The following is a 17,470-nucleotide window of genomic DNA, read 5'->3' on the forward strand; positions in this document are numbered from 1 at the left end:
CCCCCCCCCCCCCCCTTGTCAGGACCCCGTGTAATAAATGGTAGTTCTGAGAGTTGCAAGGCTCTGCCTGCTGTCTCATTCTTTCATGTTTTATGCCCCTGCAACATCTCTGCCCTCCACCGATGCTGTAAATCCTTCAGATGCTGTTCCTGTGGCATAACACGCTGCCCTGTAAATCTTTCTCCTCCTCTCTGGGAGCTGCTGGTTCCTGGTTCAGCACTGCAGCAAGTGATACCGCAGGGCAAAGGGGCACATGTATCACCCGCTAAGACACAGCTATTCAAATACATCAGTGTGGGGCTTGCTGCTCCTCCAGGACCACTGCAGCTTTTTAAGAAGAGAGAAAAAAGTCAACACCCACCCCCACCCCATTTCACCTAAGAAAAGTTTCTCCCTCCATTTTTACACTTGGTCACCAGAAAGCCTGGCTGCTGGTTTGCAACTTGGACTGATGCAGCCTGTTTCTTAAAATAACAGGAGATTGTTTAAGGGACTTGTTATCCTCTTTGGATACTCGTGCACGATTTTGGAAATGGCTGAAACTGGATAGCTGTGGATGGCAGGTTGTTGATACACTGGGGGTTAGAATGCCTGCATTGCTTTAAAGCTCATTATCTTGTTACAAAATATCTTGGTGCAATCAAATAGTATATGGCAGAGATGGTTTTAAATCTGGCCAGAGCCAAATGTCACATGGACTTGCTTGGAAGCTGCCTGAGCTGCCTGCCGGCGAGCTGATACCTGTGCTGACGGGCACCAGGAGTTTGTGAAGTTTTCAGTGATGGAGAATGGGAGGACTAAAGCCGAACCTGGTGGGGGGATTGATGGAGGGGGAGAAGCTGTCAAATGAACCATTCCTCCTGGCTTTCTATCAAACCTGGTATGTACTGTGGTTGCATGGCACTGAATTTCTGCTGAGATTTCACAACCACTCTGAATTCAGAGCTTCAAACCAGGAGAACTTCAGGCAGGTTGTAGATCTGGGTTATCTACTAAACTGGACCATGTCCAGGATGTTTGCTGCTAATTGCAGTGTCTCAGGCTCTCAGAGGGGTGTTTACATGACTTATTCCGTCGAGGACTTTCTGTTAGCATGCTGGTACCTCTCCTTTTCGTTGCACAAGTAGTAGTGGTGATGAGGACAATTCTACAATCTGACAGTGTGGAGGCTTTGTCCCTAGCAGTGGCATCCCTCTGACAGGTGTGTGGGCAGTCTGACCTAGGGTGTAACCTAGAAAAAGCTGAACTAGCTGATGAAAGGTGCTTAGAAAGTATTTTCTACCTAGAGGAGTTTGGTGGTCTGCATACCCATGAGTTGTTGTGTGAAATAAGTAAAGAATCTTCCCACCACTCCCAACGAGAGAGTCTGCAATACTGAAGATGTTTCTGGGGTGTCAGAGGATGTGGTCTAGCTTCAGGGAGAAAATGAAGTGGGAAAACACTCACATTTGTTTTCTCAGACCTGACCACCCTTTACGGTATCCTCAAGTGAGTGTGGAGATAAGCCTTTTTAATTTTAACCTTCCTTCCAGTGAAGGAAAGATTCCTGCTAGAACAGTCAGACAATTCCTACTACAATCTGGTTTGAGTCAGCCCCCCTGGAAGAACCAAACCTCAGTCTGCTGGACTGAAATTTCATCAGTCTTCTGTTGAAGTTCAGCACTGTGCACCTGGGAGTGCTTTGGGAACACAGGCTCTGGGGATGGGCCAGGGTAGCACTCCATGAGCTTGCTTGGACATAAACCTCCCAAGGAACAGTTCCAAAAATGACCTGGCAGACCATGCGGTGTCTCTGCATGTCCTTGGTTGACACACCAGCTTACAGATATATCCACTACTGTCACCATCCACTTCTGTTATTTTTGAGTGGGGGATTTCTTGAGTTGGATCCAAAGCTGTTCTGGAATTGCATCTCAAATATTCAGTCGTTTACGGCTTCCATAGCCAGAGAATGAGGAGTTATAAATACTGGCATGTTTGCTTTTTATTACTCCTTTTTATTATTTAGATTGAAATCATGGGTCTCTCTGAGACTCTGTTTACCTACCGGGGAAGAGCAGATGCTGTTACCTCCCTGCAGGCAAGCATGGAGGTGTAAAAAAAGGGTTGTGCATGAAAGACTTGGGGTGTAAACTGCTTTTTGAGGCATTTGAGTGAGGTGCTGTGTTAGGTGACAGGCTGGCTGCTGTGTGCTTCCCTAGCCCTCAGGTGCCTTCTGTTAACAATTTTGTTGGACTGAAGTAGGACCCAGTGACTATTTTTCAGGGGTAGAGGTAAGAAAAAGGAGTGCTCATGGTTTCTATCCCAACCACCAGACTGGATTCTATGCTGGGTTCCTGCTACTTGGTGTCCCCTTGGTAGTAGTATTGCTGTACCATGGTGGTGGTACCACCAAGGCCTGTCCAACTCTTGCTCACATATCTGCAGAGTGACAGCCACAGAGCTGGCCAGGTTTAATTTACATTCTTGAGTCCTGGCTTGTGCCACCTCTATCCATCCTTGCCCTCCACTGTGTCCTCTCTACCATCAGTGATGCACATAGAGCTCAGCATGCTTTGACATTGTTCAGACTTCTCACAATGGGGTTTTTGCCTCTATTTCCTGAATTTTAATTTTTTTTTTAACCCTTGCTCCAGCTGTAATTAAAGAAATCTCCTCTGCTTTCCTGCAGGTTTTAAAGAGACAGCCTTCTTGTATGCCATCTCCTCTGCGGGACTGACGCACGCCATGGCCAAGGCGTGTAGCGCAGGGCGGATGGAGCGTTGCACCTGCGATGAGGCCCCTGACCTGGAGAACCGTGAGGCTTGGCAGTGGGGTGGCTGTGGCGACAACCTGAAATACAGCAACAAGTTTGTCAAGGAGTTCCTGGGGAGGAAGCCCAACAAGGACCTGCGAGCCAGGGTGGACTTCCACAATAACCTCGTGGGCATGAAGGTACGTTGCAGACTACTCAGCATGGGGGTTCATGCTTTTGTGGGGACAATAATGTGCTGCATTTAGGTGTGGAAACAGGAGTGTTGGATGCCAAATGTATGGAGTGATCCTTCTGCTGAAGGGGTGAAGTCTCGGTTATGGGACTATACCCCTGGTTTTGTCACTGTACTTCAAGAGCTGCGCAAAACCATTGGAGGGAGATGAGAGGGAAAGAAACAGGACTGTCCAGGTCTAGAAAATGAGGTGGGGACCAATACTGCTGGCTTTCCACAGGGAGGAGAGGGCCTTGTGCTACAAAGGGGTGGAAGGACAGGTTCTTCAGGCTCACAGGAGGTGTAGGACAAGGAGAAGGGGATTTACGCTACCGCAACACAGGTTGAGGGGTGCTTTTCTTGCAGCAGTTCAGTAGAGCATGGACAGTCTAGCATCTTCACAGCCAGGTTTGTTTAAAACTGGCTGGACAAACACCTGGAGGGGAACCAGTGTAGGGGTACTACTCTCTGAGTGACATCAATTGTAAAAGTCCCTTTAGCCTTGTTTTCTGGCAGAAGCCTTCCATGTTGTCTGGAGCTGCTGGGTTTGCAGCTGCCAGTGCTTGGGTGTAGAGTCTCTTTCTTTTTTATTTTCCCATTCTTATCCTCTCTGCAAGAGGACTTTCTGTTCTTTACCCCATGTTCTTCCCACAAAGCTTTACTCTCCTGTCTGGGGGCCTCCTCGCAGGACTGATGTAAAGGACAAAGTATCTGCAGTTGCTGGATCATCACTGCAAGATAAGGGAAAGAAAGGGTCTCTCCACCTTCCCCTGTAATTTGCTTGGCTATACCTAGCCTAGAGTTGCTTGAACACGAAAATCCTTCTGATTGGCCAGCACAGGTGCCTAGGATCAGTGTTTCATTGCGCCAGCCTCGGAGGGGGACATACTGTAAGGCTATAAATAGCCTTCAAGCCTTGTTATTGTCTGTATGATTGGAGGGAGGGTTGGGGCTAGGATCGGGGACCTGAGTCTCCAGTTTCCCAGGCAAATGCAGCCCAGCCAGTTGTGCATTCTAGGAATCACCACCCCAGCTCAGTTGTTCCTGTGCATATGCATAAAATGTCATTCCTCAAGACAGAGTTGGGGCACTGGAGAATGCCACCAGTGAGTGCTGGCTAGCAAAAAGTCCTCCCCTCTCCCCACCACCAGATGCTCCTAGACAGCGCTGAGATCAGGATTAGAAATATCCTGGATTTAGCTAGTGTCTGGCTTTGGCTGACAGCTTTTCTGCCTCTGGATTAAAAGGCTCAGTGCCTCTGGACTCCTGTTGCAGCTCTTTGGTATGTGAAACAGGCTTTTCTAGGGTGATGAAATTTGCTTTAATCCTTGTGGTCGGTTGTTCCTGAGAGCTTGTCCCAACTCTTTGGAGTTGGCTATGTAGCAGATGGGACTGAAAATGGAGAAAGTGGTCCATGGAGGCTGTGATTTCATGCTGGAGATTGCTGTGAGATGTCCCAGCTCTCCTCCCTTTCATAGTCATATTGTTACTCCATGGGTATCCCTCCCAACAGTGGTGGGGCTAAAAAACCTGCCCAAGAGATTTGACTTAACTTCCAGTGCTCTCCACCCCAGTAGCTGCCATCACGGTGCCTATATGGCTGAGACCCAGTCTTGGATTTAGGCTAGATATCCTTATTTGTCATCTCTTTGATGTGACTTTGAGCTAAATGAACTCCAAGGATGAGCTGGAGGGAGTGCATCTCCACTCTCTTCCTTTCCTTTCCTTTCTTGTCCTGATCCAACTGTGAGTTAGTTCCCAGGGAAGGGGATATTTTAGGGACTCTTGCATCCTCTGCCTCTACTTTACTTGGCACAGTCAGGCTCTGGTCATTGGCAGTGGTTTCTAAGCACTAATGTAATATCTGGAGCTAAACAGCTGAGTAACAGTTGTGACAGTTGTCCAGACACTGAGAGCCCTCATGGCAATCCAAGTCAAAGACCTTTGCTGCAGATCAGTGATCCAGTGTTCCTATTTTAGTCCACCCACGCCGTGTCTGTCGAATTGGTATTGCTGTCTGACAGCTTTCCTTGCCTATTTGCAGCAGCAGTTGAAATGATTTCTCTGTTTATGCTCCTGGAATAATTGTACCATAGCTGAAAGGCAAGCCAAGCAGCCCACCAGATTCATGACACCAGCGTGAAGCCAGGCAGAGAACAAGTGAACTGCATGTTAAGAAGGAAGCTTTTAGGATGATGGTGGTTCAAGATCAGGAGAACATATGTCTATATAGTCAGGGTATGTGGATATAAACCACTGGCACAATAAGGTGTCATTAAGATGGTGATCAGAGATATTAGAGATGAGGACCCAGGCTGTAATTTGTAATTGTAAACCTGCAGCACTTGCTTCAGGTGTCAAAATATTCAAACTGATTTGAAGCCTGAGCACTGACCTTGGTGTGGTTGATGAGATGTCTCTGACATTGCTTACACTTGGGTGTAGATTAATATCAGGTTCAATCTGTTTCCTTCCTCCTGGTTCCACTGCAAGTGCAGTGTTGTTGGAGGATGAGAGTTGCTCAACAGGCAGTACTAAGTTCCCTTGCTGAATTTATTGATGTCTTTCTTGATGAAGGTAGTGGGTTAAATATGAAACTCAATCATGTTTCCTGTAGTCATCTTTCTCCAAAGAAGCTGCCATCAACTGCTGCCATATAGACTTAACCACTCGTTGAGTAACAGGAGATGCTAACTTAGTGGCTATGGCAGTCTGAAGCCACCTTGAACTAACCTAGTTTGGTTCAAATAACTCATACGTATTTGATTTGATGTGAATCAAAGGCAATATAGAAAGATTGGAGATAGCCTTGATTTGTGCCATTTTGGAACTGAACAATTTTGAACTGGAGTGCTCATGATATAACTAAGATGCTCTTATGGCCTCAAACATCCCTGTGAGTTCCCGAAAGATGATTATGGCCATTTCAAGCAGGAGCCGAGGTGTAAACTGAATGCCTTTCCCAAGGTTATGCAGCAAGCCCATGACAGAGCAGGAGACTGAAGCCAGCTCTCCTGAATACCTGTTCAGCACGTACTGTGTTTTTTCTTTAACCAAACTGCAGATTTTGTATCTGTTAGTGAAGCCATACATGCATGAACCAAAACCTTTGCACTACAGACTGATTTGGACTGGGCTAAGAACGGACAAAGAGACTTTCTTTTCTACTACTTGGTTTTGCTATGGGATCTTGCTGCGGTGCCAACCGATATTGGTGTACTTACAGTGTATGTATGGATGTGCATGTGTGTGTTCACTGCGGGAGGAATATCCATTAAAGATATAGCTCAAGCTTGGTGGTCTCTGATTCTTAACAACATAAAATCCTTCTCATCTAATTACTCTCAACCATGGCAGAGTGTAAAAAAAAAAAAAAAAAAAAAAGGACCTATGCTTAATTGACTGATTTGGCAACCACTCCTATACGCTTCTGATCAACGTGACAGTTTCTCCATGGTGTCACACTAGCAAACAATCTCCGTATTTCTGCAAGGGTGACATTATCCTATCCCGCCTAGTTTTAGTCTCTCTTGGTAGAAGTTCTCAGTTATTATTTTACTTCTGTTTTTTTACAACCTTGATGGGCTGACTGTAATTTTGCTGCCACCAGTGAAATAATCACTGAGCATGTTGTGCCTGTGATGGCTCGGAAAGTTATATGATATGACCTCAATCACTAATGAAAGGGTGAGCTTGTCTAGTGTGAGGATGAGGTAATTAGACCAGGACTTCTCCAGCCTTCTCTTTATTGAAAAGTAGGAGCTCTGAATAGACCACTTATTAAAAAAGCAATTTCCCTTCCTTTGCCAAATCTACTCTTGCTCATTCAGCTATTATTTCAGAGGGGTCTTGGGTGGAGAGGGTGTGTGTTGGGGGGATGTGTGTATGTGTCAAGGGGATGGGGTGTGGTGGTGGAGAGAGAAGTCAACCGTATTAAAGCTTGGTTGCCAGCAGTGAAGTTTTTTGGGTATATTAAATGAAGTACAGGCAGCCTTGCTAAAGCTCTCTTCTCTATATCCTCCCCCTGTCTTCCCCCCTTGTACACACAAGTGCAGCCCTCTTTTGTAACCCATTAATGAAAAGTCGGAATATTAGAGCACTCAATTAGTTCCACTGGGCTTGAGTAAGTGATGTTTTAATTAAATTTGTCCAGTTTCTCAGCAAAGTATCATTAAACATGACTTTCCAACTCCCTCTCTGGAGCGTTGCTAAGTTTCTTAATCCCAGGAGTGCTGACCTCTTCCAGAGGTATGTCTGGTCAAGCATGTCTTGCAGATCCAAGGGGCACTATTAAAGGGGGCTGCTGTTATCCAAACTAAAAAAAAAAAATTCATGTTCTCATTCCCTTTTCCCTTTATCCTTCCAGAAGGAGGGACACAAGCAAGCCTTTGCCTGACCCTGAAGTCAGGGGTGTAACCACAGTCTCCCTGAGAGTCAAGAGTGTTTAGTGCAAAACTATGGGAGGGCAGAAATGAAGAACAAGAGAATTCTTCCCTCCTCTGAAAGGTCTCTCTTCAGGCAATATCCCCCTTAAAAACTGGTTCCCTTCACGAGGCTTCCTTAACTGTGTTTGCACAATATCAACTCACATCTTTTGGTCTGTGTAGACTATATGAGTGTTTCTGAAGGATCCTTGTCACCCTTGCTGCTGTAGGGTTCAAGTTCAGACTTATCCCAAGAAACGTTATGCCTGCATCTCTGAAACCATGTGGGATGCTCTGGAGAGGATAGTGGGAGGTGCTTGGACTTTTCCTTGCTGTTGACTTACTTTTTTTCTAAGTCCATGCAAGAAATGGCTTTTCCTCTTAGGCAGTGCTGGCAGGGATCTATCTCAAGAGCTGAGCGTGCCTCCTGTGCTGGAGATGGACTCTCCATATCAGGTAGATGTTTGCCCAGATATCATCTGTCTGAGGAACTTCATGAGCTATGCCGTAACATGTTATCAGAGCATACCACCCTCTTCAGTTCTGTATCTCCATATTACAGAGGGGAAAATGAGACCCAGAAAGATTAAGTGACTTACTAAAGGTCACGCACAGGCGTTACAAAGCAGAGGCTTACACCCTGGTCTCCTGTTGTGGAGACAGTGTTTACAAGCACTGCCCATCCCATCTCGTAGGGTTCCTACTAACAAATGTGCTTCCAGTCAAACTCCAGAGTTTGTTGAACAGGCAAGTTTAAACGCTAATCCCACTGTTTTTCTGCACTCTCTAAAAGTGTAATAATTGCGCTTTTTTTTTTTTTTTTTTTTTTTTTTTTTTTTTAATGAGACAAATCTATATGAGCTTATACTAATACGGTTGGTGCATGGAAGAAAAAAAAGACATAATGCATCTTTTAGGCAGTTTCTTTAGTGGTATGTCTGCAGTGAGAAATCTAGCATCACACTTACCAAGGCACAAATCAGACCTAGTAAACTGCAGCCTCTCTAGCTCTTAAATTTGTATGTACAGATCAGTTTTCAGGGCCACCACTAGTATTAATTGCTGCAGGATATGATGGGTAGGAATTCATAAGCATGCGCTCTGGATTTTCCCCTCCTTTCAGGCTGAGATTGGCTCAGCCAAAGTCTTTCTAAGGCCTGGAAATCGACACTCTGGAAAAAATTGCTTGCTGCGTCCCATAAGTTGAAATCAGTTGTTTATGTGGAGCTCCCTTAGCTTGTGAAGCACACTAGGAATATTGAAGGGAAAAAAGTTCTCAATTTAAAGTAGGGTTATGTTGTTCTCTGTTTAAGTGTTTGTATTGCATATTTCACTAAAATATAAGTGTTCATTTTTTTTAAGGAAGGAAGGGTAGTGGAAAGGGAAAACTATTCTGAAAAAAGTTTGGGAACAGTCTCTAACAAAGGGCGCTTTTTTTTTTTTTTTTTTTAAAAAAAAAAAAAAAAGGAATGGAAAAGAAGTCTTCCAAGAATCTGTGAAGCTTTTATAATTCAACCAATGCTGATGGCCAGTGTTAAGGGACAAGTCTGGTGTTCTAGTTGTTTGGGCACTGTGAAGAAATAGGGACCATGACTGCTGTCCAAACAAACGTTAATACTTGAGCTGAGAGAAAAACTAGGCCTATTTAAAGTGAAGGAGGATATGTATATAGAGAATGGAAGAGATCTGTTTTGTAAAGAAGCATCCCAAAGCCCTTTCTGCAGTAAGACGAGGGCAAGGCTTTTTGCTGGATGAGCTTACTCTAAGGAGGTTCATTCGCTCCCTCCTCTCCCCCAAACCATAGCGAATGGTTTGAAGCCTTGGAGCCACAGACCAGCCATGACGACAGCAGAGCTATAACCGAGGAATTCTCACGGTTGTGCGTGCGCTTTGGACTGCTGCTGCCCAGACAAGAGTTGTCTGAAAACCACCGCCAGAGCCCCGTGACCCAGCTGTGAATGAATGGGAATCTGTCCTCAGTGTTTCAGTTAAAACACTGAGAAATTGTGTGTTGCAGCATGTCTGAGACTGATCATTACAGGGGCACTTAGTCTGAGCTTCGTAGCAAACCATTGTTGTGAGGAAGGATTACATGTTGCATAGCAATGCTCTGCTGTGATCCTTTTTCCCTATGGCTCTTGTAAAGATTTGGACAGGCAGTCCTGCAGTGCTATCTGATTTCCTCTTAGCAGCAAGCACCAATAGAGACGGTTCAGTCTTGCTCTAACATAATTGTTTTCCTCATTGTGCCTTTGTCAGTATTTGGTATTCTCACGACAAGATCAATGGGAGTTTGTGTTCGTAAGTCAAACAAACTAATTTTTTCAAAGAGGTTTATTTTCCTCCTAAACTGCTCTCTTACTTGTGAGACTACCAGACCGGGTGGTTGTTCAGAGGAAAGTGGGAGGACATGATTCTGAGGTGTGATGCTATCCCTGACCCACTAGTTGTCTTTGTTCAACTTTGCTTTCATGGTGGAAGCTCTCTACAGCACAATAAGGATTCACATGCACACCTGTGTTGTTACTCCTGAGTTACTGCAACTCTGCTATGGAGTTTATGCCATAGCGAGCAAGAAGAGTTTTGTGCTTTGGATTTAAGCTGAAAATTTTGCTTCACATCTGTGACCGGATAGAATCATGTGTGCGACGACTTATGTGTAGATGAAATACGATAAGTGGTGATGCCATGTCTGTCCAAGAGAGGTTCAAGTCTATGTAGGATGGATACAGATCAGGCGCTGAACTGTGATGTGACTTGAAAGAAAACAGGAGTTATCTATGGCTCTTGAAATAAGCTTGTATTAAAGTCTTATTCTGCCCCATGTACCCTAGACTTAACATAATTATTCTATCCTGGAAGTCCTTCCAGGTTTGAAGTCATGATCTAGACATTTACCCATTTGTCCTAGGGCCCAGCCAGGAAAGGTTTCTCCAACACCTCTCCAAGCAACCTGCTGACTTGGATAAATCTTTCTCTGCTTCCTGGGGGAATGGGGTGGATTTAAGTGCCTTTGACAGGAGCCTGCATCAAGAGGAGGAAGGTCTTTGTGGAAGCTGGAGGATGAGATGGGAAACAGAAGGTCTTTGCCAAGATTAATTTTGGCTCGTGGGTGGTTAGGGGCCTGTAGGCAGCAGTTTTTCATCACGCATTGCCTTGAGTAGCTGCATCGTGACTGTCAGCAGCAGGGCAGGCTGGCTGGGGAAGAATTTTTTCTAGGATGTTTGCTATAGCTGCCTTGTAACATTCTCGAGCCCTTTCTGGTCCTTCAAGTGAGAAGGTTTATGGGGCATTTGGGATGCACCACGCTTTTGCATGGTGATCATATGAAAATCCGCATACTGTATTTCATGAACTGGTGCATTCATGAGAAGGGGGACAGTGGAAAACTTTAATGCTTTGGTCTGCCAGCGCATGATATCTAAGCTGTCCTAGCCGCTGCTTAACAAGGAGCTGGAAGTGGGTCAGGAATAAAACAGACTGGGATTCATTAGGGGCTTTGTTTATCACTGTTAAGATGGGGAGAGTGGGATTCATTTACCTAAACATATGCATTAGCACCTTTTGAGAGACCGTTATGCTCCTGGAGGGGCAGCTGGTGGTAAAGAGCAATGTTGTGTAGTACCTCAAATAATGCCAGATGCTGATATTTAGACACCTGAATTTGGCCCAGAGGGTGGGATTCTGCTTACAGGTTATCTAAACTGAGGTGCCTTCATGTGAGCTGGCTCTCTAGGCTCCTGTTAATGAGTAGAGACGTAGTCAGCACAATCAGTGGAGCCTGGAGAGCTGTTCAGCAGAGCATGTGCAGGTCTGCTTCACTGCAGGATCCTCTGCCTGCTTTGGCTCCACTGGGTCAGATAGGAGTTTAGAGGTGTTTCTCAAATGCAGGCATTTAAACTCTAACGCCTGCCTCAGTGACGTCAACCCTGGCTGGACGGTGTGTTTCAAGCGCCTAAACCTATTGAGTTTACTCAAACTAATGAGTATTCCTGATTGAAGGTCTGCCGCCGTCTGCTAGCTGCCAATCCATCAGGATCTGGATTTCCAGCACATGTTGTGCCGAATCTGCTAGCCCCGTGTGTATGCCTTGGTTATACTGCACTTGCAGTGTCAGCTGTCCCCCTGAGCTCTGGAGAGGTGGCTTCTGACGGGAACAGCCTGGTGTCCAAGTTCCCTTCCTGCATTTCATGACTGTGCCTTCTTAAACTAGCTCTAAATCCAGACAAACCTGTGCACAGGAGCGTGTCTGCCAGCTGATCCAATTCCTGTTGGTTTCTTGTTTTCCCATCTCCTGTACAGTGGTGGACATCTCTTCCAGGTGGAGCAGATGCAAATGGGTTGGGGGAGGTGGAAGGGCTGAGAAAAGCCTGAACTGATGAATGACTGCAGTGTGCAGCCCTTCTGCAAGTATCTCAGCAATTTTGCCCAGTTTGCTGATGGTCTGGGCGTGAAATCAAGTACAGGAGCTTTGTTTCACATGAACTTGCCTCTCACTTCTGGACAACCAGTGAAATGTGACTTTACAGAAGAGAAGTAGGGGTGAGGGCTTTTTTTTTTTGGGTTTTTTTTTTTTTTTTTTTTTTTTTTTTTTTCTCTGTGTTGAAACATGTTCTGTACGCTCTTGTCTAACATTGTGGGATTTCTTGCAGAGTTGGCTAGACACTTTGGCACACAAAGCGTGACAGCCTCTAACCAAGCCGGCCCAGCTGAGTACTATAAGCAGTAACACATCTCTCTCTGTAACCCGTCACTTGTTTGAATGCTACTGTGTATTATTGGATTGCATTTGAAAAGGTCTTGGCTGTTGCAGGAATGAAGTGTGACCATTGGCCAGGCTTTGCTGAAGGCCGTATTATGCATAGTGTCTTTCTAAAAATGTCTCTGTAATATCAGAATTGGGCCAGACCTCAATTCTTAGTCCATGACCTACTGCATGTTTGCACATGGTGCTCAGCAGGACTCATGCTGCCAAATAATTAAGAACCGGATGGTCAGGAAATGGACTAGAGCCAGTCTTCTGTTGTCATGAGGCCATAATATAGGCAGGTGCCATAATGGGCAGAAGGGAGATATTTTTTTCTTCTTCTTCTTTAGATGCCGTAGATGCCCAAAGGAAGGGTGCTTTCAGTAGCACCTTGACAGGAGGCAGCTCTATAAATCCAACTCTGTTGTAGCTTGCTATTTTAAGGGGTGCTTATATTTTACCCATTTAAAGTCAAAATGTAACCTATTTTGGGGAAGGGGCAGGGGGGGGAGAACTAGAACTATAAATATCTGCTTATAATCTGTGGACAAAATGCAAATTATCTGGGACTGTCCAAATAACATGTCTGCTCTCATGTTGCCCATGGAGGAGTCCCAGACATGAATCTGTCTCTGGAGAAACTGGGAGGGAACATTCAGATGCCATTTATAAGGAGATGGGTATGATTTTGTGCCATGAAGCTTCTTTATTGTAGCCTGATTGGAAAAGGATGGGATCCTTTGTTTAACATCAGTCAATTTATGGGTATGGGGTTCTTTGCAGCACCTGGGATGCTGTTACCACCTTTGTATCTATTCAAGATAAATAATCATTGATCCTCTCTTTGCTTTCTTCTCTTCCCTTCCTGATACTGCTTCTCTTTCCCATGCTGCTTTTTTTCTGTTGAAAATAACCTCGTCTTTCTGTTCCCTCATATGTGAATACAGTGGTTCCACTGGCTCTGCTCTTCTGTGTTTACACTTTGTGGTGGTCTGAAGAGAGCTATCCCCAAGCAAGATCTGGACATCTTGCTGTATGGACACTGGCTTTCTTTTGCTTTGGGAATAAATTAAACATACACATCTATTTTCTGATAATTTGAACAAGTTATTTTCCTCCTGTAGTGATCTGTGAGATGAGTCTTATTTCTCATTACAACGCCATCTACAAGTGTCTGAATTTTGGAATAAAAAGTAATTAAGAAAGGACTTGAAAACCAAGCCTTGCCTGTGATCTTGTAGTCCAGAGGCATAAAATTTAACATGAGAATCCAGATGTGGAGGGGACAGAATCTACTTCAGTTTCTAAGGGCTTAAATGCCTTACCTTTCTTTTTCACATTGAGTTTGAAGACTTTGGTCGGAAGTGTCCCGCTTCTTTTTTTGAGAGAATAAAATAGATGTTTCCATCCTAGTTGAAAACACCTTCTAGAAGGCTTTGTCACTACCTTATGTAAGTTATGCTAGCCTGGGACTTGAACCTTGCAGCCAGCCTGTTCCTCCCTGGACGGTGGCTTGTGTAGACAACATCTGGGCGCAGCAGCCCCTGAAGGCCTGTGTGATGCCATTTCCATTTACCTCCTCACCAGAAGCCTGACACAGCATTTAGCCAAGTGGCTTTTCCACCCCTGGGTCAAGTTCTTTGTAAACACTTGTGGCTTTGCTTACTGTATTGCCTGGTCAAACCTCAGGACCTGCTCACCCTGAGGTGCTGCAGAAGCATCAGGGCAGCAGCTGAGGTTCCTCCTCCTGACATGGAATAGCTCCTGTTTGCTCATGATGAGACAGATGGTGCAGCCTTTAGTGCAGGGGGTCTGTTCCTATGGCCAGAACTGAAAATTTAAAGTTCCCTTATCTCCCTGCAGAGTGACTGCCCCATGTCTTCTCTGTGCTTGAAAATTGAAGACTGGTCCCCTAGTCCTTCCTGCAGGCACCAGCTCTGTCGTAGTGTCAACCTCTGATGGGCTGAGGACTGAAGCTGCTGGCCTGGACTCTTCTCAACCCAGCTTTCATGTTCTTCCCCGTGAAACTTCTGTGTGAGAAGCCAGCCTTCCAAGCTGCCTACAGCTGGTGCCACAGGCAGAGTAAATCCTGGGGGCTGCATTAAAGCACCTGGAATTACTGAGCCCTTCACACAGGGGTCCGTTTTCTATTTCTTCACATATTAGTTTTTCAGAGAAAAGGAGGCTACAGAGACTGAGGCAGCCTTGGACTTCACTGTGCATGAAAACATACTTCGTTAAACATGTGTTTGGCCAGCAAGCCCTCTTTGTTTTTAAAAGCACATGCAGGCTTCTTCATTGCTAACAGAAAAAAATTGGCAGGTCCTTTTGAACATGCTACCACACTCTGGAATAGGATCCTGAACATAGGTTGGAGAGGCAGAAGCTACCTGGATGTTTTTGGAGCTGCTGCTTTTGGTGAGGGTAATTCGGACTGTTGTTATTGAGGGCTTATATATATCAGCTACATGAAGGTTTTTCCTGAGTCACAAAGTGAACTAGGTAGGATGCTATGCCTAGTTGTTATTGGTGGACACAGAAGAGCTTAAGAATGTTTCCACTGAGCCTGTGCTGCTAAATGGGAGGTGTGTGAGTTTAAGGTGATATCCTGTGTCTTGTCGTATGGAGGTTTTACAGTCGTCTTCTGGAGCCCGTGCCATCCCACCTTGTGTGTTTGTGTGTGTTATAGCAGAACTCTCCCTCTTTTCTCCACTAATCTAACTCCTTCCATTTTTGTTACATTTTATCGCCTTGTTCTTATTAAAATAGATAAATAGGTGTTGAAATATGTATTAATCTCTTAGTTGCACCATCACTTCAGATCTCTATGTAGATGAGTGCCAGCGTTGGACTACCTTTGTACACCTTATTAACTAGCCAATAAAGCGATATTCTGGCATGTAAATGTCACATTCGTGGAAACTGGGACCCTTCTAAAACAAGTCCTGTAGTATGTGTTTTTTGTCTTCTTTCAGCAGATTGTTTTTGTATTGTCATCGACTTTGTGTTCCAGAAGTGTCTTCTAGCAAAGGTTTATTTTTCCTCTGTGTCTTGATTTCTTCCCCCATAACTGATTTTCTTTTGGGGCAATGTGTGTCTGCAGGTCATCAAAGCTGGAGTGGAAACAACCTGTAAATGCCATGGCGTATCGGGATCCTGTACTGTCCGAACTTGCTGGAGGCAGCTCTCTCCATTCCATGAAATAGGAAAGCAGCTGAAGCAGAAGTATGAGACATCGCTCAAAGTGGGCAGCACTACCAACGAGGCCACGGGGGAAGGTGACATCTCCCCACCCAAGAAGTCCATCCCTGGTCACAGTGATCAAATCCCAAGGACTACAGATCTTGTCTACATTGACGATTCCCCAAGCTTCTGTATGATGAGTAGATACTCACCTGGAACTTCGGGAAGGAAATGTTACAAAGACAAGAACTGTGACAGCATCTGCTGCGGGCGAGGGCACAATACGCAGAGCCGGGTGGTCACCCGTCCGTGCCAGTGCCAGGTCCGTTGGTGCTGCTATGTGGAATGCAAGCAGTGCACCCAGAGAGAAGAGGTTTACACCTGCAAAGACTGACGCGTCTTCTGCTTGATGGCAACCCTCGGTGACGGGCGATGGTGATCTATGAGAACTACATATGGAGACAAACAGGGTTTGATTGACCTTCTGGGATCTGAAAGCTATGTTAAGACATAAGCACTTTGTAGGGTACAGGTGACCCAGCTGTGTTGCTGTTTTGTTTTTGTTTTTGTTTTGTTTTCCTGTAGACTGAATTTTAATGAGGTCCAACCATGTGAAAAATAAGTGCCTGTCACACTGGGGTTAGACACCAGTTGACCTCCACCTTAGTTGTCTACGCAGTTTGACGGATCATTTATCCTTGGGACATCTTGATCATTTTCACCAATCCTCCATGAACTCCTGGGCTAATGTATTATTTTTGGCATAAATAACCTATACTACTTTATTCCTGAAACTTACCCAACTGCCTAGAGAACTAAGCAGATACAAATGAAAGATCCTTCTGCTATGAATGGGATGGCACAGGAAGTGGTCATTTATTTCTCCTCCTAAAACTGGAGAGGTGTGTAGGGTAAGCAGAAACAGCCCTGATGGTTCCTCTAGTGGAGTTTCTGCACATTGAGCAAATGAGGCTCTGACAAAGAGACCCACTTGGAGGGTAAGCTTTTTAATAACAGCTCTGTATCCACATGCTTTGATCACCAAATACAGCTCAAAAAATATTGGGTCCACCATGTTGCAGAAAGAAATATATCCAAGAAAGAGGTTGGGAAGACAGTAGAAAACCAGATGTGCCTGTCCCCTTCATCCAATTGTGTTCTTTTTTCAAAAAAACCCACAATTTCTTCAAATGCAGTTTCTTTAGCACTATCGCTGTCTTAATTTTTATTTTTTAATTTTTAAAAAAACCACTAGATACTTTTATTTTCACTATGTGCATGATTTATTTTTTTCTCCTCTTCCCACCTCTTGTTGATCAAATTCACCCTGTGGTAACTGCTTCAGAAATCTGAACTGGAACTTTTTAGCCTTATGCCAGCTGAATTTGGACATGTGTTTCTGAGTAGGACAAGAGAAATTCGAGTGCATATTGGAATGCAGCAATGTCTTGCATTGTACAGCAGCCTTTTTGGACTGGATCAGACCTCTGGAGGAGTTGACTTTTCTTTGACTAGGTCATCATTCCATTTACTCTAAACTATGGCAGTGGTACATGACACAAGCTGTATGTAAACCCTATGACCTTAAGATTTTTTTAACCACTAGATTGAGAACCTTATTTTAAAAATACAACTGCTATATGACAACCAGCTATTGGATCTGGAACAAGCAATAGATGCAGAGACAAACTATCAAGTGGGCAGAGAAGCCAGAAACTGACTGCAGTGGTAGATCATTCTGACGCTGTGAAATAGATGACAACCTTCAGAATTCCTTTTATCTTTCAAAGAAGGAGACTTGCAGTCCAGGACCCGATGTGGCAATATCCTTTGGTCATATAAAAGTGGATTGGAAGCATCTAGTGAATGCCTCAACAAAGCTTTCTAAGGAAACGCTGAAGAGCAGAGGGCATTTTATTTTATTTTTGGTAGCAATTTTTGATTGTCCAGTAGTAGCAATTCCCACCAATTTTATAGAAGCCATTCATCTGGTTCTTAAAAGAGGAGAGTTGGCCGGAATTTTTCAAGCAGTGGCAGGTGTTAGCCAAACAAAAAGAGCAGTTTCCAAGCTGGATAATTTTTTTTCAAGGTGTTTTTTATTTTTTTTAATTTTCTTTTTTAACCTTCCCCCCCCCCCCCCAAAAAAAAAA

General features: G+C 44.6%; 1 protein-coding gene across 1 annotated transcript in view; it reads left to right on the top strand.

Annotated features, from left to right (window-relative positions):
• Positions 1–17,396, top strand: part of WNT9A (Wnt family member 9A) — an 18,937-nt gene extending 1,541 nt beyond the window's left edge. Inside the window, exons 2-3 of the mRNA XM_026842536.1 lie at positions 2,672–2,934; positions 15,241–17,396. Coding sequence (XP_026698337.1) covers positions 2,672–2,934; positions 15,241–15,714 — 737 coding nt within the window. The 3' untranslated portion in view covers positions 15,715–17,396. The remainder of the gene's footprint in view (positions 1–2,671; positions 2,935–15,240) is intronic.
• The last annotated feature ends 74 nt before the right edge of the window (positions 17,397–17,470 follow it).

This window comes from Athene cunicularia, assembly GCF_003259725.1.
Source record: "Athene cunicularia isolate RWA chromosome 2 unlocalized genomic scaffold, athCun1 chr2_part1, whole genome shotgun sequence".
In the NCBI taxonomy this organism is placed as follows: Eukaryota; Metazoa; Chordata; class Aves; order Strigiformes; family Strigidae; genus Athene; species Athene cunicularia.